The following is a 24,802-nucleotide window of genomic DNA, read 5'->3' on the forward strand; positions in this document are numbered from 1 at the left end:
TATTTTGCTTCTTGGAGTGTAAATAAGGACCATTCTTATTTTGATGTGAAGATTTGTACATTAGCAGAAATGTAGCCCAACATGGAAGTGAAAGCAGTGCTCTGTTTATTTAAAATTTAAAGTGATACAAATATTTTGTCCCTAAAATCAATGAATAATCGTGATAAATAATCATGACTGCGATATTGATAAAAAATAATCGTGATTATCATTTTGGTCATAATTATACACCCCTAATACACGGTGTGCTAGAGATTGTGACCTGATGCATAGGTTTCATATTGCAGACTGGAAATGATGTCAGGCTAAAATTAGGACATCACATTTTGGACATCTTAATAGTGAAATTGAATATGCATAGACAGAATATGAGGTCAGGCCAGGGCAAAAGCAGCTTCACTTTTTAGTGATTTTCATACACAAAGAAAAATGTTAAGGGCGGCAACTAATGATCATTTTCATTATTGATTAGTCTAATGATTTGTTTTCTTGATTAATTGGTCTACAAATGTCAGAAAATAGTGAAAAATGTCCATCATCATTTACATACAGCCCAAGTTAGATTGTTTTGTTCAATCAATAACCAAAAATCCAAAATATTGAGTTCACATCACAGAAGACAAAGCAAATATTCACATTTGAGAGGCTGGAAATAAAGATTTTTTGGCATTTTTTGCTTAAAGAATTACGTAAATGAGTATTATCAAAATTGTTGTAGATACATTTTCTGTCAGCCAACTGATCGATTAATTGACTAATCATTTCAATTCTAAAAATCTTCAGTAATTTTTTCAATGTCAACAATTTAGATTACATCTGCTACTCAATACTCTGATTTGATATGTCAGAATGGTGTTTCTTAGTGCTGAAATTAACCAATGAATCTGTTGATTTTGTTCTCAATTAATCGTTTGATCATTTGGTTTATAAAATGTCAGGTAGTAGTGAAGATGGGCCAACCTAATTTCCAAGAGCCCAAGGTGAAGTCCTCATAAAATCTGCAAAACCTAAAGATATTCAGTTTTACTATCACATAAGATAAAGAAAAGCAACAAATCTTGTTTAGAAGCTAAGAAGTTAAGTAGCTGAAACAAGGAAATAATCAACATTTTTGTTTGAAAAAAATGTCTTAAATGACTAATTGATTTGCAGTGATGCACCGGGCCGATCTGCCAGATCGATATCACTGGCAGACGTTTTACAGACCCTGTTAAGTTGATTGGATTTTGGCCATAATGTGGCCAATTCACATCAAATAAAGCTTCTTTGTCAGTCTGGAGTTATAAAGGAAGACTTGAGTTAATCAGTTTGGGTCCTGTGATGAAGAAGAAAAAGAAGTGCTTGTGGATTGTGTGTTGAGGTGCTCTTAAGGTACAATACTTGGTGGAAGAAGATCAGAACTTGAGCCTAAATTCCTCAAACTGTAAAAGATGTGTTTTAGCCAACAAGCCATGGCATCTTCATCACCTTATGTCCCACTGAACTGATCCCAGTGCAGCAAGGTCATTTTAATTTGCGAGACACCAAGTTCTTAGCCTGATATCGCTAGAACGAATCACAAATATGAATTAGTCTGGAACCACCACTGGGACCGCCCAGTGTAGATGGCCAATCACAGCACATTAGGGCGGAACTTGGTGCATAGCGGTGTATTAAACTTTTGCTAAATCCTGTCTGGAGTATGGCAAACACATCTTTCTTCTCAAGAAAAGCCTTAAGTTCAGTTGATTGTTCCTTTTTAGCGAAAATATACCATCCAGTTTGTTCAACACTGACACCGCGATACTGGCTTCAACTGAAAGTTCCACATCAGCTGCAGCCATCTTCGTTGTTTTCGAAAATGCCTCAAAGGCGCTCCTCTTTACGGTTTTCATCTCAAAACACGCCCCATATTAGATACAGGGTTGTGATTGGCCCGGCACCGTCTTAGGCCGCTGGAAATCTGTCCAAAGCTGAAATAAAACCTGAGCTCGCACATTCGTGTGGTTCCCAGGTGACCAATTTCTAGCCGTTGCATGATAGTTCGGGTCAGGGAGAGATAACTGAGAGTTGTTGAGTGTGAATGAGTTCTCATACAGTAGAAGAGTGTTTGGAAAATAAACTCAGCTCAAGGGAAAATAATGGGATTGCTTCCAAGGTAGCAACATAAGGTGCCGTTCTACTTTACAAGAGTGAATTAGGTTTTATAGAGTTTCAAGTGAAGGCAAACGAATGAAAAAAGACTTAAGTGAGAGTTTTATGGGAGATTGAATCATAAATTAAGACAGAAAAGGTATTCTGTTGATGAACGGTGGCGTGTAAGGAGTGAAATTATATATTTACGGTCTTGTGTTGTTGTTTGTTGCAGCCATGCCCTCAGTGATGGAGCGCTCGGGGGGCCGGGGTCCTGTCCAGGAGCAGAGCCAAGACCGTAACCAACGGCAACAGCCAACACACTCTGAAGAGGAGAGCAGCGATGAAGAGCATGCTCATGGTAGACACACACAATCTACTGATTTCACTGTGATTTAGTTACTTGATGTCTGCATGTGTAAAGTGTACTTACAGTAGAGACACATTTCCATTGTACAGATATGCCAGCTGTTCCGGTTGCATTCATTGCATCGCTTCTTCAGTCCCTGCACACTGCTCTCCTCTGTCCTCCCCTCCTTCTCTCCTCCACCCCCGTCCCACACTCTTCCATCTTTCTTATCCTCTGCCCACATACATCTTTCCTTCCTCCGTTCTCTCCTTCACCCACTGACTTGCTGTTGATCTTTCATTTTTTTAATCTCACTAGTCACATAGATTAGATCAAACAGTTTAACTGGGATGGTTAGGGAACGTTCAAAAGGCACTTAACTTCCCCTGTTAATGTAGGTGCATCAAAAGCCAACATCACTGACATTGCAACTCCCACTTTCATCCTCGCCTCCTCCATCCCTTTTCAGTCTTCCAGTCACCTCCATCTTTCCTTTTCCTCCTCCTTTCATGCCCCTTCTTTCCTTCCATCCAGTCTTCCCGTCTCCACCCATTTCTTAACCATCTCCTCCCGTTTCTATCATCCCCGTCTCCTCCCTTCCTGTCCTCTCTCCCTGAGGAAACAGTAATCTGTCTCTTCCTCCTCCTGGTCTGCTTCCCTGCCTCGCTCACAGTCTCTCTTCTCTCCTCGCCTTCTACTCTCTTTACCACAGCGCTAATTACTTAATGTCTGCCATCCGCTGTCGTACTCTCCTCTCTTTTCCCCCCCATCTGTGTCTGTCAGTATATCTGTCACTAGGTGCTGAACATGCTGAAAATGTTATCACGCTAAAAATATCATGCCTTAAGATATTAAGCTATTTCTGTTGAATTTGAATTGTTCTCTTGTAAAAAGAGACAAGTAATATACTGTGATTAAAACTTTCTGGTGTCCTGGTTGTTCAGAAACCCAAATGTTTAGAACAATAGAGTAAATGGAATAAGTGAAGACTGAAACAGTCAGCATTTTCTAGTCTTTTAAAACCATTAGAACCACTATAATTTCACTAGTTGATTAAAAGCAGTCTCCCCGTGTGTTTCTCACAGGCTGACAACATGAGGATTGTTTGCACTCTTGCAAACTAATTACATATCCTCAGGGTTTCCCAGTGTTTTATAGTGGAGGTGCCCCACCTCGCCTGAAATAAAGATATAAGGCTTATGAAGCGTCAGGGAAAATGAGAAATGGCGCTACTTTACACAGCAAAGGCAATGTATTTAATGATTTAGGCGATTCTTTAAACCATCATCTTGCAACTACATTAATAGCGAGATGAGATGTATCAGGATATGCCTGATTCAGCTTTGCTCATGATTAATCGATTGATCACATCATATGTTCGGTCAGCAGTAATGAATCAGAACAGCACATCATTCATCACTTTTTACAATCAGTCACAATCAAGTTATGATGTTTTGATGGGCAGCGCTTAAACTCCACTAACCTGATCCCACAATATATAATTAAGTGTAAAACAGCATTCCTGTTATTAAATTTTACTGTACTTTTCAAAGCCAGAGCTCTGTTTTGGAGAACTCTTTGTCCTCGGTTTCACAAAAAAAAAACATTAAGACTTGTTAGAGGCTTTTTGCCGGAGTATATTGATTTGTGTCTTTGGCATATTTGGAAATAGATGTTTTTCTCACAAACCAAAAGGACTCAATTGGTTCAGATTAAGTCGGCTGCAGCTAATATTTCAACGTGTCAGATATTTAATCAACATTTTGGTAAAATAAACAACAAATGCACAATATTAATGAACCCAGATCAGGATCAGGGCCAAGAAAATGTGATCAGGGGCATCCCTTTTGGATAATGATCAAGCTAATACAGTATTTTGTCAAGTTACTTGGATGTAACTCCACTTCTAAGAGTACGTGCTCTGCCCTCTAACGGTCATTGCTATTGCGGAGGTAGAGCATTGATAGGATAAACCAATAGTGAAGCCTGTTAGAGGGCAGAGCATAGAAGATGATTATCATTCTCAGTTATTTACTCTGTCATGCTGTAGATGACTCTCCTTCTGTCTCTTATTATGATCCAGTCTGTCCTATCCAGCTGTGAAACTTCTGGGAATCTACGGGAATACTTGTCCCCCATCCTCTTCTATCTTTACATCTCACTTTTCTTTCTGGGAAACAGAAACTCATATTGTGTGTGTATCTCTCTCTCTCTCTCTACAGACAGTATGATCAGAGTGGGAGGAACTACCAGGCCCAGATACCAGAGTTCAACCAGGTAAGATAAGAGAGGAAATGCACGAGAGAGAGGGAGACGATGAGATGAGTTAAAAAGTGAAGATGAATAGAGAGAGGGAGGAAATCAGGGCTGAGAAGAGACATAGAGGTGAGGAAGAATGTGAAGGATGTTGAAATGGAGGAAGGAGGGGATGCAGAATGATGAGAGAAAATGAAGGTCAGATGACCAGACCTGGAGAGAGAAAATATTTAGAAACACTCGCACGTGTTGCAGAGGTTGTCCTTGTTCAGCAACGGGGAATGCAAAAATAGTGATGTTTAACACAGCCATGATGCTTCTTCCACAACAGCTTTCTATTGACACAGTATCTGTGGCATAATTAATCATATAAAAGTAAAGCTTTAAGTCTTAAAAGTTAGAAAATATGTTAGATAATTAGTATTATGAGACCGTGCATTGAAAGGTTTCTTTGAGCTGGGTGTCAAGTCTTTAAGTTTAATAATAAAAGGGTTAGCTCTGCAATATTCCAAACCCCTTATTTTATTTATCATATCTGCTTCAGCAAATGGGCATCAAACAGTACGATACTGAAACAGAATAAAGCTAATTTGTCAGCCTGTTGTTCTTTTGTTTGAATACAATTTCATGAGGAAAGAAAAGATGTACAAGTTTTGAACCTTACCTGGTAGTAGATGTGAAGTCGCTGAACATTGGGGGAAAAAATCACCATAGATGAAGTTGTCTCACAACCACCAGATGAGGGGAGAAGAACTCACGTATAGCGTCTGGATTTTGGCAGAACACAGGTGTTGAATTCCCAAAACGGCCGATGTGGCCACCGTCTCCTCCTCGTTTTTCTGGCTAATGAAGAGGGAAGGAAGATGGAGCCTAGACAGGAGAAAACATGCAAAGGAGAGAAAGTAAAAATAAATATGAAGTTTGAGTAGATAATCAGGGAAAGAGAGAGAGAGAGAGAGATTGGAAGATTTGGAAGGATTCAAATATGTATAACCTCAAATAATATATGGATTTAAATGCTGAATGTGTTTAGTTTGTGTTATAAACAATCACAAATTGTCCTTGTTTGTTTTCATTACCAGACAGTCCAACCCGCTACAATGAGAAGGACCAGAGGAGCATGTTGGTCTGGTGTCCCAACCCTCAGCTTTCTGATGCAATGTGTAAGCTACATACACACACACTTAACACACACTCCTACCTATGTCACCTTACATTCACTGGTGCAAGCTTAACAATGTGACCTTCAGTTTAATGGCTATATGCTGACTAGAGAATCACAATTAAAACTTTACTCTCTCTCTCCTCTTGCCCTCTTTGTCTTAATTTCTTTCATTCATTTCTTGTTCTTCTCTTTTCTCTACTTTCTCCATCCTTCTCCGTCCACCATACTATTGTGGTTTCTTTTTTCCATCCTCTTTTTCTTGCACTATATCTCCTCATGTCTTTCTATTACTGATGCTTCCTCTCTTTTTAATCCTTTTTTTCTCTCTTCTTATCCCAGTGGACGAGTACATCCTGATGGCTAAAGAGAAACATGGATACAACATGGAGGCAGGTACGGCATCATTTTCACTTATCAAAATGCATCAGAAAAAAAACACAAGATAAAATATCTTTCTCTTTTCACTGCTCGTTTGTGTCTCGTTCTTCTGACTCGCCACTGTCCCTGCTTGCCTGACCCCGTCTTCGTCCTATCTGCTCGCTCAGGCTCTGGGGATGCTATTATGGCACAAACACGACGTGGAGCGCTCACTTGCCGACCTGGCCAACTTCACCCCCTTCCCAGACGAGTGGACAGTGGAGGATAAAGTGTTGTTTGAGCAGGCCTTCAGCTTCCACGGCAAGAGCTTCCACCGCATCCAGCAGATGGTGAGAGACTGGGGGAATAAACACACAGTGCAATTGTCAAAAAAAACATTTTCAATATTTAAAACAAAATTGTTGGATTCTCGTGTTTGTGTGTAGCTTCCAGACAAGCTGATCTCCAGCCTGGTGAAGTACTACTACAGCTGGAAGAAGACCAGGACCAGGACCTCCGTCATGGACCGACAGGCTAGGAGGCTGATCAGCAAGCGAGAGAAAGAAGACAGGTATGAGATACCATGAAACCTTAATGATCCCCTGAAGGGAGCAAGACGGATGGAGGGAGGGACGGACGGAGGGGAGAATGAATATTGGAGGAAGGACTGAGCAGGAAGGAAACAATAAGGTTTCAAAAACTCCGCTGAGAAGTGACATTTACAAAGCTTCGTAGTTAAATGACACTCGATGAGCATGTCATCCTGGGAAACGAGAATATGAATGAGATACTTTGATATTATTTCTTGTCATTTTCAGTTGACATTCTCGAGCATTTTAGAAATATTTTTGATGAAATCAGAAATCAGAATTTAGACATTGGTAGGGAACAATGCTAAACCATGGGTGTGTTTGATTCCTTGTTTTTCTTCTTGTAGTAATGATGACGTTGAGGAAGCAGGAGACCCTGGTAGTGACAGTGACTTTGAGATTGACGCCAAGAAAGAGGTGAGCAGTATGAAACTTAATAGTGCATGTGTTGAGTGTGTGTGCTTATGTAAACTATTATTTGTGTTTCTTAGTCATGACTTGCCTGAAGAGATAAGCCCAGCCCAAATCGATGCCTTCTCCATTCTTCAATTTCAATTTCATTTATTATACATAAATGAACTGCTGCTGTTTCTTGTAAAAAAGGCTTCATTCTGACCCTGATTTCTCCGTCCACACAGGCAGTGAAACAGAACCCCAACAACGCTAAACTCTGACAAGGCGACCCCCAGTCGCCCTGGGCCGGTGAAGAAAGAGAATATCGGGGCTCAGTACCGCCACCACCCGCTCCGAGCCCGCCGCAGGCCACCCAAGGGCATGTACCTGGAGCAGGGAGACATCATGCAGGTGTCAGCCTCCACGACTCCCGGGGTGGTAACTGCAAGACAGCTGGACACCCAGTTGGTGTCACTCAAGAGACAGGTATGTACCATCATGTATGAGTATTTTTAATCTAACCTTATGTTGCATCTTATGTCATTTGAACTGAAGATGTAAATGCACTGAAAACTAGATAAGTGCACTCAGTAGATTGAATGAATACAAACCAAAATTGCCCAACTATATCGCAAGCATACCGAATCAGACACGTTTTCACTCACGTCTCATGCAACAGATACACTCTCATTTAATCTATGCAGCTGTCTGCACCGGCTCCGTGCAACTACACTGCAGTTCACTGTGTTCATGTGACTGTTTAACGCTTCCTCTGAACAGAAACTGCTGATTGTTTAGTTCTGTAGCTTTTAGCATTGTTTGCTGTATTAGCCCATTAGCTGTTAGCTTTCTTAGCCAAACCCACCACAGGAATCTGCTGCACACCGGCTGCTAACAGCTACCCAGCTCTCCTCCTATTGACATAAGAAGACGCGCTCCGTTGTAGTCAGAGCTTGGGTTCAGTTTGTCATTTGCTAAGCGATAGTTTTTACATACATACATGAAAGTGTGTTACGTAGGCGTGCAAATCAAGAGAGGAATAATTCGTAATCCCTAGCGGAAACAATAGTCCAACCTGAAGCAGTTGTTGATCACTTGTGACTCCTACCGGCCGGTTAAGAGAAGTGAGGAGTCAGCAGTCAATAACGGTATAAAAGAGAGTCAATCAAATATGTTTTCAAAAAGTGTGAATCACTGCAACCACGAGAGGTCCTTGTCGAGCATACAGTCCTACATGAGCACAAAACATATCAGGCTGATGGGCCCATTAGTATGCGGGATTACCTGTGGACAGACAGACAGACACAGAAGTGCACACACACACCCACGACAGAATACATAATCTCCAGGTGGAGATAATAAATTGAGGATCTGAGAGAAGTGTCAAGGGACACCGATAGGATTCTAATGTGTCTATAACCATGTATCTGCCAGTAAAGGTGAAAATTTAACACCTTCCTCCAGAGCTTTATGGTGCAACAATATATTAATAAATTGTCACCTTTTTATGAGACAAAAATAATGAATTCAGTCTCAGTGAGGGGCTGCTTGTTTTTTACTGTTACATTTTACAAGCAGGTTCCGACAAGAAAATTAAGAATTGCTCCAAGAAAACATGACCGTATAGTATTACTGTTGACAATTTAACACCACAACTGGATGTTTAAAGTAACAGAAGCTTCTTTGTGTATCAGTGCAACTAACCATCAACTTCCTACGCTGTCCCCTTCTCTTTCTCCCTACACATTTCCTCTCAGGTCCAGTCTATTAAACAGAACAACAGTTGTTTGAAACAGAGCTTAAATGAAGGTGTTGACACTTTCAAACCTGCTGAGGTAAGTCTTTTTTTTGTACAGCTTTCTTTTTTCCACTCATTCCTTTCCATACCGTCCCTCCTTTACATCCTTCATACATCCCCTCTTTGATTTTTGTTTTCTAACCGTATTCACTTGTCCTCATCTCTGATCTGTCTTCAGTTTGTCCCTCTCCTCTCTCATGTATTCACTCTGGCCCTTCCCCATCTCCCTCCAGATATTATTTCACCCGTTGTGGGACTGAGATTAGTTTTAATCTGCTCTTTTCTCTCTTGCTGTCATTTTCACCCCCTTCTCTCCTCTCCTCTTCTTTCTTACCTCCTTCCCTACTCTAATCTCTCCCCTTCCTCTCTCTCAGCCTGTCCCTAAGATGAACTCCCGTTGGACCACAGAGGAGCAGCTCCTGGCTGTGCAGGGTGAGTAAAGGCTGCAGCATCGTCTTCCTCCCCTCTTACGGAGTCACTTTGTGTTTCCGGCGCTCCACTTCCTACCATATTCATATTCATATTTTCCACACACAGAAACTGCATGTGTCAGTACTGTAGAAGCACGGCACTGACACATGCGATAATAACGCTTTAAACGCAAATTTGTTTTAAATCCACTAATTACTTTAATGCATTAACGCAACTTTAGGTTGTAGTGGGCTCAGTTTTAAAGCTAGATATGATTATACATGATATCATATGAAATTAGAAACTCTAAGGAGTCCATCGGTACCAACCATGTCATACTAGCTTGTCACGAAGGAGGCTAAATAACGCTCCAAACTTGCACTAAATTTTGGCGAGGAAAAACTGGCATTGCCATTTTCAAAGGGGTTCCTTGACCTCTGACCTCCAGATATGTGAATGTAAATGGGTTTTGTGGGTACCCACGAGACTCTGCTTTACAGATATGCCCACTTTATGATAATCACATGCAGTTTGGGGCAAGTCATAGTCAAGTCAGCACACTGACAACACTGACAGCTGTTGTTGCCTGTTGGGCTGCAGTTTGCCATGTTATGATTTAAGTATATTTTTTATGCTAAATGCAGTACCTGTGAGGGTTTCTGGACAATATCTGTCATTGTTTAGTGTTGTTAATTGATTTCCAATAATAAATATATACATACATTTCATTAAACAGCATATTTGTCCACTCCCATGTAGATACGAGTATTAAATACTTGACAAGTCTTCCTTTAAGGTACATTTTGAACAGATAAAATCGATTAAATTGCAATTCAATATTTTATTCGACTGACAGTCCTAATTTTTAAGTCACCCCTCTGCTTAGGTTGAGTTGTATTACTGCAGTGGTGCTTAGTCCTAAAAAAACACACAGGCTGTGTCCATAATTGTTCACGAATTCACTGTATAGTGTAATCGCCATTTGTTGTATTGTCTAAGTTATTGTACCCTATGTAGTGGACTCATATTATTCCACAATGCAGCATAAATTAATGTGCAATAGATAGCCACTAACACTAGACAGAAAGGCCTGTTTTGTGTTGGAAATATTTCATTTATTTTTCTTAATTTTACCATCTGACACTCCATCTACAGCCATGATGTGTTTATTTCCATTTTTCAAAAAAATGGATGTCTTCCTATTGTACTGCCATTTATAATTTGATGCAGCGGTGATAAATAGGAGCTACTGAGATTCAGATTCCAGCTGTGATTTAAGTGAATTAAAGTTACGGCAGAAGTAAAGCAGCTACTGTTCCAAATCAGTGTCCACGGCACTTAGTCGATTAAAGAGACAGTTGTCTTACAGAGGGACATTCAGTGAGGGTTATTCACTAGAGGAGGATTCATGGCTGATGAGGTTATTTATTGTTTGTTGTTAACGGACACAGAGCTCTGCATGCCACGGCACCCAACCGCATAAATTGTGTCAAGTTCTGAATGAATTAGATGCATTTTGTTGCAGCAGCTGCTGTCAGTGTGCCTTTGAGCAAAGCGTTTAACCTCCCATCAGCTGCAGCTGTGTAATGCATGTGGAAGAGGAGAAAAGCTGAAAAGACCTGAATGTGTGTCTATGATATGAGGGTGAAGCAGGACAGGCCTGGAAAAGAGCAGGTGCACTCAGCCGGCTGACCTCAGATGAAGGTTAACAGAAAACACGCATCAACAAGCCCGTTCACACTACATTCACTCATCCTGTCTCTCCTCGCACACACGGCTGCATTCCTCTGACAGAGAGAAGGAAAGCAGACTGTTTTGTAGTCTTTTGATGCAATGAATTGGTTGAGAGTGATGCAAAGACGTAACATTAACCTGATGTTTTTCTTCTTTGCAGCAATCCGTCGCTATGGTAAAGACTTTGCAGCCATCGCTGAGGTGATCGGGACCAAGACACCAGCTCAGGTGAGCATCAATCTTACTCTGACCTCAGTCTGACCCTCCATCCACCCGGCAGTTTACTCTCTGTGAGCTGCCTATCAGCTTTTCATCTCTCCAATTTCTCCCTCATCCCTCCGTCTAGATGAGCATTTTTCTTTATAGGATAACTATAATCTCCATTATCCCTCCTTTCATTTGTCTACTGACCTCCAATCTCCGCCTCCGCGTCCTTGAACGCAGCACAACTTTCTGCCATCCTTCATTTCTTCTCCGTCTCCGCCCGTTCAGGTGAGCTCGTTCTTCGTGAGCTACCGGCGCCGCTTCAACCTGGACGAGGTGCTGAGGGAGTGGGCGGCCGAGCAGGTGGCCACCAGCCGAGACCAGAGAGACCCCAGGAGGAGCGCCGAGGAGATGACAGCCGCCGCAGATGGAGCTGCAGAGGAGGACGAGGTGAGCCGTGAACAGGAGATACACACTATATAAAGAACACCTCAAGTTATTCCTAGTTCAGATAATCAACGAAGTTGTCTGAACAAGTCAGTCAGAATGAAACAGTAAACCAGAAGATGATGTTGACCTTCTCCTCTAACTCTCTAAGCTCATCATTCATCAATCAATGTCCTTCACAGAATGGTGAAACCTGACTGGCTCTCTGGTCATCTGGTTTAAGTTCTACTTATAGTCATTCATATTTTTCTTGTAAACCTTAAAGGTGTTATTGATAACATTTTTATGTAGACAAATAATTTAAAAATATATACATCTATAGAGCTTTTAGAAAGGTGCCGAATAAAAGTATGGCTTTTCCTAAAAGTGAATTAATCATTTAAAAAAATGTTGGCGGGTCCAATAATGAATGTTTTGTTTATCTCTGTGGAAGATATCTGGCGTTCAGTTCCCGCTTCTAACAAGGTGAGCCAATAGTATAACAACGCAGGTATCAGGTGGTATCTCTGTGTCGTCAGCGATCAAGCTGTAAGTTAGTGCGGAAAAAAACGGTGTCGCACACACACACACACAGCTAATGTAGACCTGTAGCTACATGTTGCAAAATGACTTCATCACTCGACCACAAAAGATTCGTCACCTGACATGACTGTCTCAGTCTCACACCAGTCAACCATAAAATCTGCAGGTTGTGCAACGAACTGGCAACGACTTGTTGTGAAGTGAATACAGTGGAACGGGGGAGGGAGAAAGGGACATTTAGTGGCTGAATGTTATCAATGTTGTCAATAACCCCTCTATTTAGACAAAGTACAAAGTAGCAGTGAGCTCGTCTCCAAATCTTGAACAGTATTATCAGGTGCCAGGTAGTAGTAAGAACAGAAGAAACAAATCACTGGCACTCACAGATAAAGAGTCTTTCTTAGTTTATTCTGGGCAAACAAAAGTTGATGATGGCTTATAGCTGAAAACATGTTTATTTTGCCAGAATAAACTAAGAAAGACCCTTTATCTGTGAGTGCCAGTGATTTGTTTCTACAACACCTTTAATTAGACCTTATAAAAACATGAAGAGTAAAAACTACAGCCTGGTTTACTGAAAAAAGAGTCGTGCAACTTGGAGAACTACACCAAATGGCTGCTTTTAGTGCCTGATTTGATTGAGTGTCCTTAGTGCTTACATCCTTGCCATACAATACAGCATGTCCAAAATCCAAGGCAGCATCGACCCTGAGGAATAAACGGAGGAGAAAAAGTTGCAAGATATAAAGTTTGCGTCATTAACGGGACCATCAACTTAATGTTGAATCCCACGATCCATGTGTCGGCTTCCTCAGAGCCTAGAGTACTTGTTGGTGACTGAAGTGGATTTGATGGGTGAAATGAACCTATCAGAGTAGATTGAGCAGAAGGAGCAGGTGGTTGTAATATTAAGTTCTCTCCTGTGTCCTAAGATGAATGTGTCTGGTCTTCATTAAAGAGCAAACATCTGTCTTTATTCACTTTCCCCTCTCTTTCCTCTCCACCTCCTCCCTCTTCTTTGTCTTTCTCCTTATCTGACTTCATCTCCTGTTGTTGTCTCCTCTGTTTGCCCTCCTCCTCCTCACCTCTGCCTCCTATCTCCCCATCAGGTCAAAATGGAGGACTCCCCCTCGGACGCCGGCGGCGGCTCCTCTCCTCCCTCCTCCACCCAGACCCCCCTCCTCCCTCTCCCAGCCTCCTCCGCTCCTGCGCCCGGCGCCTCCCTCGGCTCCCCCGAGCCTCCTCCGCCAGCCCCCTCCCCTGCAGACGCGCCCGCTCCAGAACCGAGCGCCCACACCAACCCTCCGCCTCCGCTCATCCGGCCCGCCGTGACCACCTCGTCCTCCTCCAGCGGGAGCTCCAGCCTCAGGGCTTCGCCTCCCAGCTCCTCCTCCTCCTCCTCCGCCGCCGCCGCCGCCGCAGGGCAGATGCCACCGTCGCTGGTCGGGCTCAAAGTGGAGCAGCCCAACTCGCATTGATACACACACACACACACACACCTACATATATACAACAATAGGAATAGAAACACACAAATTAGCATGCAGACACACTTTCTCTTCTCTCCAGAGAAAATTCCTTCACCCTGTAACTCCATCACTCCTAGCCGTTGTTCCAGGGGACCATTACACATCACATGACCACACGATAACACGCTCAGGTCCTTAAGGTGACATCACAGCTCTGACAATGCAGGAAGAGTGGAAGGACCCCCCCATAGGGTCCACTTAGAAGCCCCTTTACTGTACTGACAAACACCTACCTCCAGACCATCGTTCTCTAGCATAAACACACACACACACACACACACTACAAACAAGCTAGAACTGATAAGACCACTACCTGCACACCCCTCCCTAAACAACACAAAAAGAGACACTGGATCGTCAAGTTGTTGAAGAAAGTCATGACCGCAGAGAGCGAAACCCACCTGCTCGTTTCCATGGCAACTGCTGAACATCTGGATTGCGGAGGAGTGTGATTGAACACACAGACACACTATATATATATATATCTATATATCTATACTGTAGGTTCCACTGGGCAGGTATCAATTGATCCAGGGAGTGGAACCTGCTCCTCCTGAGAGGTCACGCAGATTACTGAGTGATTCAGAAACGATGTGAAGAAACAGGCCTTTTCCTGTTGAGCTTTGCTTTAACACTCGGACCCTCATCGAGGAGTGAAAAAGGGTACTTTTGCAAAGAAAACCGAGCTTTGGCACTCGAAGCTGTCGCTATGAGTTTAATGCTACAGCTTTTAAAAGCTGAAGCTGTTGGTTTGAAATGGAAAGAAGAGCGAGAGATGTGGTCTCCCTCTTCTCTCCTAGCCATGTATTACTAGTATTAACCTGGAGTGATGTTTTCCCCTTTTTTTGACTAGACTTTAAAAGTGAGCCTTAGGCAGTCAGTTAGTAATTGTAAGTAGTTTAGATAGTGCATTCTTTATTATTCTTATGATGATTATTGACTGAGCACTAAGGAGAATAAGTTAAACACGTGACTGGACTTTGTCTCACATTTCCAGAAGACATTTGCTTGTTTCTCAACTGTCCACTGCTTACTGCCCATTACTTTGGAGGAAGATTTTCAGTAGTCAACCGCTAACACTGGCCGCTGTGGAGAGCAGCTGAACATTAGCCTCTGTGGAAAATATGTGTAGTAGTAGCTCTACAAAGTGAAGGGGACGCCTGACCTTTCCTTGACCTCCGACAGATAACCGTAACACTGAAAAATAAAATGTTCTGCCAAAGTCTGCTATTGCTTTAAAAAGCTCACCGTCCCTCAGACCATCCCATGTCTCCAATTAGCTGTTGCACATATAAGAAGATGTTTCCTAGCTTCCTACATGTTAAGACACAGGAAAAGTGTGTTAAAGGAATCATTTGGGAAACAGACGTATTGGCTTTCTTGCTGAGCGGTAGACGAGAAGATTGATACCGCAACTCCGTACAAGAACATGAGTGGTAATTATATCTTGGCGAGAAAGTGAAGAAGTGTATTGACCAAAATGTCAAACTATTAATTTAATGTTTCTGTAGGACAACCGAAACTAGCTCAGGTTAGTCGAGGTGATTCAGTTCAGTATTTTGTTAGACGTGTTGATGTGATGAAGACTCTCTAAAAGCCCTCTGAGTCCAGTTAAAGGCTGCTTTCTCTCTCCTAGTTTAAAGTCCTGTTCATGAACAGAAGAAGATGTGAGGTGAAAGTATAACTGAAAGAAGTTTCTGCTGTAATGTCGGCCAGCTGTCGGGCTTCTCTGTCCTGTCACAGTACAGTTGTCTGCCTCTGAAATGTTCCTTTAAATCACTGCTTGTGTTCAGGGCTTGTGGTGATTATCAGGCAACCTCAATGAACAAATGACTGAATGATATTCTGCTGTGGTTCTATTGTGATTATTTTGATCTGCCAGACAGCCCCATGCTGGATCTTTCCCCTCCTCATAGACTAGTTGCCTGTGTATCACTGCCTTTTCAAGCAGATCTGGGATCACACGTGTGTATAAACCTTTCTTTAAACCGTGTTCAGTGCTTCTCCACTAATTCAGGCCTTCAGCGTTGAGTTTTAACGCGGCACTGAGCAGGAATCAAAGCGGCCCATCACTATGTGTGGCTTTAACGTGGCTCGTTGCTTGGACTTGTTTTCTTACAATTGTCCCTTCCTCCAAAACTGCTTGTGTGTACTGTATGTGAGAAGTTGTTTACATTGTGGAAACTGAACTGTTTTGTGTTTGAGAAATGTTTTCTTTTTCTAGAATAAAGAAATGACCAAATAGTACAGCATTAAAGCGTTTTTTTCCCCACAACAACACTGTTATTTTTGAGCTTCATCATCTGTTATCAGATGCCAAGTCTTGTCCAAACACCATCTGTTGACTCCTAACAGGTTGGGGCCACCTGCAAGCTCCCACATTCCTGAGCAGGGCTGGGGACACACCGGCTCTGTGTTGGGCTTTACCTGTTCTTGGGATCCAATCATTTCACACCAGTCATGATTGAAATGCCTCTGTTCACGTCAGTCGTTATCACAGATGTTGGCAGCTGTAAAAACGATGCTGCAGGATAGAGGGGACCAGTGTTGTACCACTCAGAGTCTGGTTGCACCATCAACGACATCTCTAATAGAGGAAACATGTTTTCTACCCAATCTATCAGGAAATAGACCAAACCAATAGAGCATACTAGAGGTAACCCCCACATAAAGGCCCCCGTCAGACCTGTCTGCGGTGTTTTAACATAACAAAGCGGGCAACGTGGGCCCCTAAACATCACCATTTTGTTAATTAGATGACTTGCAAATGTGTTAGTTAATTTGCATGACTTATCAAGTAAAATCAAGGCGGGTCTTGTCGACGCCAAATGGAGTTCCTCTCCCATACAGAAACACGGCTCCTTAACTGCCTGTACATTTGCATAATACCTGCCTAGCCCTTAGTTTGGCACGCCCTCAAACAAAGCTAGTTAGAGCGGAGCTGGAGTCCGAGGAGTTTTAGTTCAGTTGACCAATCAGACAGTCACATTGCCTATACGCTGTATATCTATTACAATGATCCTACACAGGGGTATGCTGTCAGAAATGTGACACTACGGCCCAACTCCAATCCGGTCCTTACACCTCCCACTCCGTGGTGGAGTGAACTCTGTTTGTAGTCCACTCACAGCTCATGAAGCTCCCTTCTTTAAAATGTGTAGGTTATAAAATACAGCGGCCATTCGGGATGAACTTCCTCTCTCCGGCCAAGGAAATATATAAATAATAATCAGAATCAGAAATACTTTATTGATCCCCGGGGGGAAATTGAGTAATGTTTTGCTCCGATCTAGAATATAAATATATATAAACAGAGAAATCATAAGAAAATAGTGCAAATAATAATGCTGAAAAATAGGATTTATCTCTAAAGTGTGTAAAAAATGCAAGAATAGTACAAATAAATATTAGTTTAAATGTACTTATTTATTTTTTTGTTTGGTATAACGTTTCATTTATGTTGCTATCTGATTTAATTCATTACATGTATAAATGTAATTGTTTATGAAATTAACTGCTTATTTAATGGTGCAGTAATATTGTTATGGGATTGGGGGGGTATGATTTGTTTATATAATTATTTATTGGGATTTTGTACAGAATACCAATAAAAACAACTTTGAGAAAAGAAAAATGTACTGTATAAATAAATGCAGTGTTAATGCCGGAGTAAACCAGATTATTGCACAGTTGAATTATTGCACTAAATTATTGCACTGTTAAGTCAGTATTGCACAGTTGAAGATATAATAAATGATGTGTTATAGCTGCTGATAGGAGTAAAAAATAATAAATACATGTTGTAAAATACTGTATATGTATAAATATACAACACTTTACAATCAAATGAGTCTACTGTTTTCTAGACTAGACAAGGCTATATTTGATCCTAAATACAATCTATTAACTCTAAGTTGATAACGTCCTGTGTGACATAAAGTAGAATTAAATTAAATCTTAGTTGAGCAGTTTACAGCTAATGTTTTGTACCGGTAGTCACACGGAAACTGACATTGGAGCGTGTTCAATGAGGGAGAACACTAAACAGCGTTGCACGTCGTCATAAGGTCAACACTGATTCAGGCTCTCTGTTGGAGGGTTTTATTACCCACGTCCACTCCCCTCTACATTGTTTAGGATGGCTCTTAAAACACTTAACATCTTACACCTAGAGGGTCATAGGGAGGTGATTTGGAATTGGGGCCTAAAATAAGTCTAAAATATATTAAAAAAGATATACTTACATGTATAATGGAATTGGTGCAACCATCCGTTGATCCTCAAGCAATATTCTTGCACACCTGAAAGTGATCCAGACAGTCCATTTCCACTCAGCCTTACTAACACCCTGCACAGAAACAGTTAGTCTGTAACGCCCCGTTCTGCTAATGTAGAGCATCACCGCTAGTGTCCCACAAACACAGAGGAATTTGAACCAGGCAGCATGTTTTCATCTTCATCTTCATGCAGAATCTCAAACTGTCATTTATACAACCTGAGAAAGACAACCTGAAAGCTGGTTGATGGCACCAAATAGTTTCAAAATAGTTAAACGCAATTACACGTTTTTTCTGAAGGCTGTTTCAACTGTTAACATGTTTGTTTTCATTTGTCTTTACGGATTAGAGCTGTAGTACAATGAAGAGTGGAATGACATTTAAAAACACAATATTTAACAGTATATATGTTCACATGCATGAGCCCATACGGAGGTGTTGGAAACAGAAACTGTGGTTCACTGACCTGCTGAGTGTCCATGAAGCAACATACTGATTCTCTGTTAAGCTTCAGGACTGCTTTCATATTTCATTTTACCCCAAGAAGTGCTTTAAGTGCTCAGAAAAACAGGTATTTGAACATCAACAACTGCATTAAACTGTTGAGGATGAGTCATGCGATATGACCGAGAGCTTCAGCTACTAAAATGAGCCTCGCGGTTCCTGGAAGGGCACAACGCTTCTCTGACTTAACACATTGATCCTGCTTTTTGCATGATGGATTTCAGAGGCAGACTATCATTATATCATTGTTTTTATTACTACCATTGTAATTTTCATCATTTTGTCTTTGCACCAAAAAAACAAACAAAATAATACATTTTTCAGAGTTGATCACACCCTCCCATCCCCAAACCCACCACTACAGTTACAGTTTGCTCAAAACACATTTAAAATCAATGTAAATTACAGCATGTAGAAACGAAAAAATAATGTAAAATAAAATCAACCCTGAAAGAGATAATATACAGCAACAGCCAGATAATAATTAGAATCCAATACCCAGCACTCTTATACAATGATCAACTTTTAAAAGAAAAATCTGACGTATTAAAACTGAAAGGAATAATAAAAAACAACAGTGTGTCATCGTGAGAGAAAGAAGAAATAAAAAGTTAGGGTACAACCAGGTGACGGGACCCGTCGTCGTCTCCTTCTCTACACCCCCCCGTGTGAGTGTGTGTTTTCTTCTGCTTCCATAAACTGGAGCATCAACGCAACGTGAGAGGGAGTGACTCCTTCTGGTTTTTTCGAACGTGAACAGGTGCTCTGATATGAGAACGTTTTGGCGTAGAAAGTCTTTCTCTCTCTGCTTCAAGCCATTCTGGACGCGATAAGGCATTTAAAAGAACAGACAGATGAACAAAAAAAATAATGGCTAGAAAAATGAACGAGCAGTAGTCGTCGTCGTCATCATCATCATCATCATCATCATCATCATCAACATGTTTAAAATACACCGAGGACTGCTGTCTTCACTTGGGAAGGGGGGTTGTGTTTAATCCGATACACGTATGAGCTGTGTGTTAAAAGGGTGCACTACACCGAAAAGGCAGCATGATATGATCCACGTGATCCGACGTGATCCGAACGTGACCCTTCACACCCCCCCCGCCTCCCCGACCCCAAAAATCCAAATCTGTACAAACCCAAAGTTTCCAACGACACAAAAATAGTATTAATCAATCAAAAGTAGAAGAAGAAAATAATTCACCATTCGTTGTCGTCGTTTCTTCTTTTTTTTTTTTTCTCCAGTGATCTTTTATAATACACTCACACACACACATACTGTCGGTTACCAAAGACACCTTGTTGCTCTTTGGGAACACGTGTAGCAGAGAGCGGATGGGTGGTGTGTGGGTGTGTGGCGGGGTGGGGGGAAGAAACATGGGACAAGAAACGCGTCGGTTCAGGGTTGACATTCTGGATATGAAGGCGTGATGCCAACCGATGTGATACCAAACATATTAAAAAATAAGGTGGAGTTAAAAATAAATCATTCAAGCATTTATGTGCTGACAACAAAAAAACAAACCCCAAATTTAAATTCTACAAGAGAAAGGCAACATAAAATCCTCGACAACCCCGTCCACCAACTGTCCGTTCCCTCCCCCACTTCCCGTATGCCCCTCTTTTCCAGTGCACACTCTTTTTAAAAAGCCATAAAAGAAGAAAAAAAATAATAATAATAAAGTACCGGGCTTGAAGCCAGGTTGAAGCCCGCGCACTATCGATGACGTCATCAAGTCTAACTGGACTCCTCGGACTTGATGGCGTGAGAGAAAATTAAAAATGAGGAAGAAAAAAAAAAAGGGAGTGAAGAGGCGAAAAAAAAGATGGATGTGTTTGTGCTGAGTTCAGTTTTTGAAGTTAGAGTGTGTGTGTGAGTGTGTGTGTGTGTGGTGTGAGGGGAGGAGGGAGGTGGAGGAAGGATGGATCAGGTGGATTTTTTTAAAGTTCATTTTGGGGTGGGAGGTGAGGTTTGGGTGTGCAGGTGGAGAGTGAGAGTGGAGAGGGTCCTTTAACCAACAGCAACAGTTCTTCCATCCAATGTCCATATGTAGTGTTGTGTGTGTTTGTGTGTGTGTGTGAGAGAGACCGTGGGTTTTAGCAACCAAAGTCCTGGCTCAGTTGGAGTCCGTTTTGGAGGAGAATCAGAACAAATTCGATCAAAACTACCTTTTGAGTTTTCCAGCAAAATAAGGCTCTGAACTTTCTGTCGATCATCACCACTCGTTAGAGGATTCAAGAGAAAGGTTCTTTTTCAGCGATTCTCCACTTCTCTCTCGTTGTCCTCCATCCAACCCCTCATTTATTTTATTACCCGGTTTCCCTCCTACCCACAAGAAGACCCGGCAGCAGAACCGTGCAGAAAAGAAACAAAACAACTGAATAAATAGCATGAAGAAGTGACAGGAGTGGTCAAAGTGATCAAAAGTGTGACTACTAAAAACAGAGAGAGCAGATCGGACATGCAGAAGAGTGGAACGTCTAAAGTAGAACGTGACGAAAAGAAAAAAACAAACCCAGCAGGGGAAGAGAGAAGACCTCGGTCTATAAGTACTTCACAACTCAGAGGGAAATCAAACTCGGGAGTTTCTAATGGCAGGGCCTCAGTGAACGTTGGGAACAAAACTCCTAGAAAAAGAGATGCTTCTAGTACTCAAGAGACCAATAGCCCGACTTCAGACCTGTGTCCAGATAACAATCGAGTTAGTTTTTTAAAGTGATCCCCCCTTTAGCTTACCTCCACGGTGCCCCACCAGCATCCCTCGCTATCACCACCCCGTCGCCCTCCCACCTCCACCTTCCAACTCACCCCTTTATCTCATCTCTTCCTCGCTGCTGCTGCTCCTCCGCACTCACAGTTTGAGCTCGTTGGCAATCTTTGAGGCAATGTTCTTGAAGGCGATGGACGTGCCCGAGATCCTCTTGAAGCGCTACGCGCGTTGAGGGAGAGTCGCGGCAGCTTGCAGACCTCCATCTCCCACTGGACGAAGTCGTCGCGCGCCGGGTTGCCCGACACGCACAGCAGCATGTAGCGCTCGCGCAGCTCGTACTCGCAGCTGTTGGAGTCGAGCACCTTGCGGATCTCACGCATCATCTCCATGGGCTCCATGGACGACGTGGTCTTCATGGACCAGGTGAAGCGGAGCGAGCGCGGCTTGGCCGACTCCTTCTGGCCGCCGATGGCCGGAGGGGTGCCGGTGCCACCTGTGGGGGAGGGGGGGGGAGGAGACAAAAGAGAGGTGAGAGGAATAAAGAGACGAGCGGGAGGAACAAGTGATAAGAGACGGTTGCATGAGAAATAAGGGATGATAAAAGACGGGGACGGCACAGAATGGACAAAAGTGAACAGATCTGAGGGGCCAAGAGTTCTGAGAGGACGTGAGGAGGACAGAGACAGGAGAGGAAAGTAAAGGAGAAAAGGGAGCAAGGACTGAAAAACATGAACAAGTGTGTAGAGAAACAAGAAGAATGAGACCAGAGTGGAGAAACGGAGAGCAAATGAAAAAACGAGACGGACAGAAAATGACTGCTATATTCTCTGATATAGAAACCCATTAACACAATAGTCTGAATAACAATTGAAAAGTGTTTTCAGGACAGTTGATGTTCAATGCTGCAATGACAGAAAACAACTGGAACTGACAAAGATGTTGTGGAAAGGTGGAAGTCTCTCTCAGCTTAAACTGCAACTAATGAGCATTTTAACCATCGATGCATCTTTCAGTTATTCTTCGATTAAGAGCCGGGTTTCCACCGGGAACTTTTAGTCCCTGGAACTACTTTTCAAGGAACTAAAAGGTTCCTTCAGCCCACGTTTTCTGGGCGTTTCCACCGCGGTCTAAAGACCCATGTAGATTAGGCAAATTAGTCCGCTAACTTATGAAAAATCAACATGACACGGGATGAGGCTCTCTCATTCACAGCACCGACGCACTGTCTCCCTCTACTAAAGGTACCACTCGTCCTCGCGATCTCTCTCTCTTTTTTCCCCACTGTCTTTTTTTTTTATGAGTCGGAAGCACACAGCAGAGAGAAATGCTCTCCCCTCGTCCTAAAATGGTCCTAAATGGATACTACAGTACTTCCTTGTTTAAGAATGAAGCGGTACACGAGTTGAAGCCGTTGAAGCAGCGGCGCTGTGTGTGTGTTTCACCAATCAGCGACGGTCATCCCTGCAAACACCACCCTGAACGTTCCGGTGCTTTCAGAAAGTACTCCCCCCCCGCCCCCAACCAGGGCCTTTTGGGGCTAAAGAGGCCCCATAAAATGTCCCCCGAACTTAATTTAGACCCTGGTCCCTGTGGTCCAAACGCAACGAGTTCCTCAAAATGGTTCTTAGTTTGGTGGGAAAGTTCCTGCAGTGGAAACGAGGCTGAAAAGAGTATTCCAGTTATTTAGTATTGCACTTCCATAAAGTTGGGGGACACTAGAGAGCCTAATCTCTGTTGCAAAAGAAACCACAAGCAGCAACATGACAAGAGGATTGCTTTTTGAAGTGGAACATTGGGGAAATCTGTTGTCATGACGTAAGGTGGAGAAGACATCATTATTAGAGAGCTACCGAAAATCCTAGCAGTGACTGTTCCACTTCTCCTACTGTTGACAACATCAGAACATGATAATAAAAGCCAACACGTACCAGTGTTTACCAGATCCTGGTGAGGAAGTTGTTCTCATCGTTGTTGGTAGAAGAGGAGAGGACACCGCCAGACGTCTTCTCCGACTTGTCCACTGTGCTGCTCAGCATAGACCTGGGTGATGGATGGGAGGGTGGAAGAGAAGGAGACAGGTGGAGGAGACAGAAAGAAAAAGGGCAGATAAAGAGAGGAGGAGGAGAGGAAGAGATGAGGAAGCAAATAAGCAAAGAGAGAAAAGAAGAAAAGTAGTGAGAATTGAGAGAAACATTTAGACAAAAAAAAGGAGGTGAGGAGGAGAAGGAGGAGGAGGAGGAGGAGGAGGGATGATTGAGAGGAAGAGGGAGATGATGAGGTCGTGGAAATGAAGACAAAAGCAAAATTTCTGTAAGTACCCCTGTGTGTGTTTGTGTGTAACACAATCTCTCAGGTAACTAAAAGTATATATGTGTGTGTGTGTGTGAGGTGGTGAATTTGAGTCTGATTGCACACAAACACACATTTGGGTACTTGATTTCTGATTTCCCGTCACACGCACATGCAGGTCAACCTCCACCGACCGCCACTCTCACTCTCTGGGATGCTACCATTCACAAGCTAATCTCCCGTCCCCTGATTGGTCAAAGCCGTTATCACCATCACCAACCAATTACATCCCAGCTCCCCCGCCCCCCTTCCCTCTCCCAGCCATTCACAAACAAGCTCAGAGATCATCTAGTGACTGGCTCCAGTCTACTGATTGGCAGCGCGGTTTTGGGAGTCTGGGGGGTTTTGGGGTTTTTGTTTTCGGGCTGCTCTGTATCTCACCTGCTCCCCTCATCCCGACCCTCTCCCTCATACGGACTCCTCGAGAAAATCAACACAAGTTTAGTCTTTTTGAGGGGCTAGGGCAACAACTGGACTCTTAACACAGATAGTAAAATCAGCCGGTTGACACGGTTGCGCTTGCTCGCCATGCCTGCCTGAATGTTCCAATCCAACCACGACCGAGCGTCCACGCCAAATATCTCATTTCCACTCCGACGGTTCAAATTTAAAAACCAGAGGCCACCTGATGCTCCGCAGCCCCACAATGCCAGATCCCAACGCCAGTCCACTCTGAGTAACCGGCTCCTCAATGAGGAGACGTCATGAGTGTTCGGAGTGGATGAAAAGATGAGGCAAGAAATGGGATTGAGTTGTTTATGTGTAAAGTCCTTCCCTCAGTTCTTAGTAACTACTAGTTTCAATATTTTAAAGAGGACTTATCATGCTAATTTTTCAGGTGCATACTTGTATTTTGGGTTTCTACGAGAACATGGTTTACATGTTTTAATGTTCAAAAAAGTGCTTGTATTTTCTCATAGTAGCTGTGCTGCAGACCCTCTTTTCACCCCTCTGTCTGAAACGCTCTGTTTGAGCTCCAGTCTGCTCTTATTGTCAGCTGGCCCACTCTGTTGTGATTGGTCGACCAAACCAAACTCTTCATACTCTGCTCCAGCTCTGCTCTAACTAGCTTTGTTTCAGGGCGTGCC

The 24,802-nt window shown here is 42.7% G+C and overlaps 2 protein-coding genes across 2 annotated transcripts in view; one reads left to right on the forward strand and one right to left on the reverse strand.

Moving 5' to 3' along the window:
• The first annotated feature begins 2,349 nt into the window (after positions 1-2,349).
• Positions 2,350-16,119, forward strand: rcor2 (REST corepressor 2). The gene is given in 19 exon segments (XM_037757727.1): positions 2,350-2,373; positions 2,375-2,429; positions 2,432-2,473; positions 4,684-4,704; positions 4,707-4,734; positions 5,795-5,880; positions 6,222-6,271; positions 6,425-6,589; positions 6,686-6,810; positions 7,177-7,246; positions 7,468-7,494; positions 7,496-7,708; positions 8,980-9,057; positions 9,395-9,452; positions 11,326-11,393; positions 11,658-11,819; positions 13,448-13,513; positions 13,515-13,626; positions 13,629-16,119. Coding segments are annotated over 19 exon segments (1,638 nt in total). The 3' UTR covers positions 13,817-16,119.
• A 3,761-nt stretch (positions 16,120-19,880) lies between these two features.
• The window catches only part of mark2b (MAP/microtubule affinity-regulating kinase 2b), a 58,175-nt gene continuing 53,253 nt past the window's right edge, over positions 19,881-24,802 (reverse strand). The window contains 5 exon segments of the mRNA XM_037759360.1: positions 19,881-21,584; positions 21,587-21,863; positions 23,300-23,319; positions 23,321-23,405; positions 24,096-24,134. Coding sequence (XP_037615288.1) covers positions 21,507-21,584; positions 21,587-21,863; positions 23,300-23,319; positions 23,321-23,405; positions 24,096-24,134 — 499 coding nt within the window. The 3' untranslated portion in view covers positions 19,881-21,506.

This window comes from Sebastes umbrosus, chromosome 22, assembly GCF_015220745.1.
Source record: "Sebastes umbrosus isolate fSebUmb1 chromosome 22, fSebUmb1.pri, whole genome shotgun sequence".
In the NCBI taxonomy this organism is placed as follows: Eukaryota; Metazoa; Chordata; class Actinopteri; order Perciformes; family Sebastidae; genus Sebastes; species Sebastes umbrosus.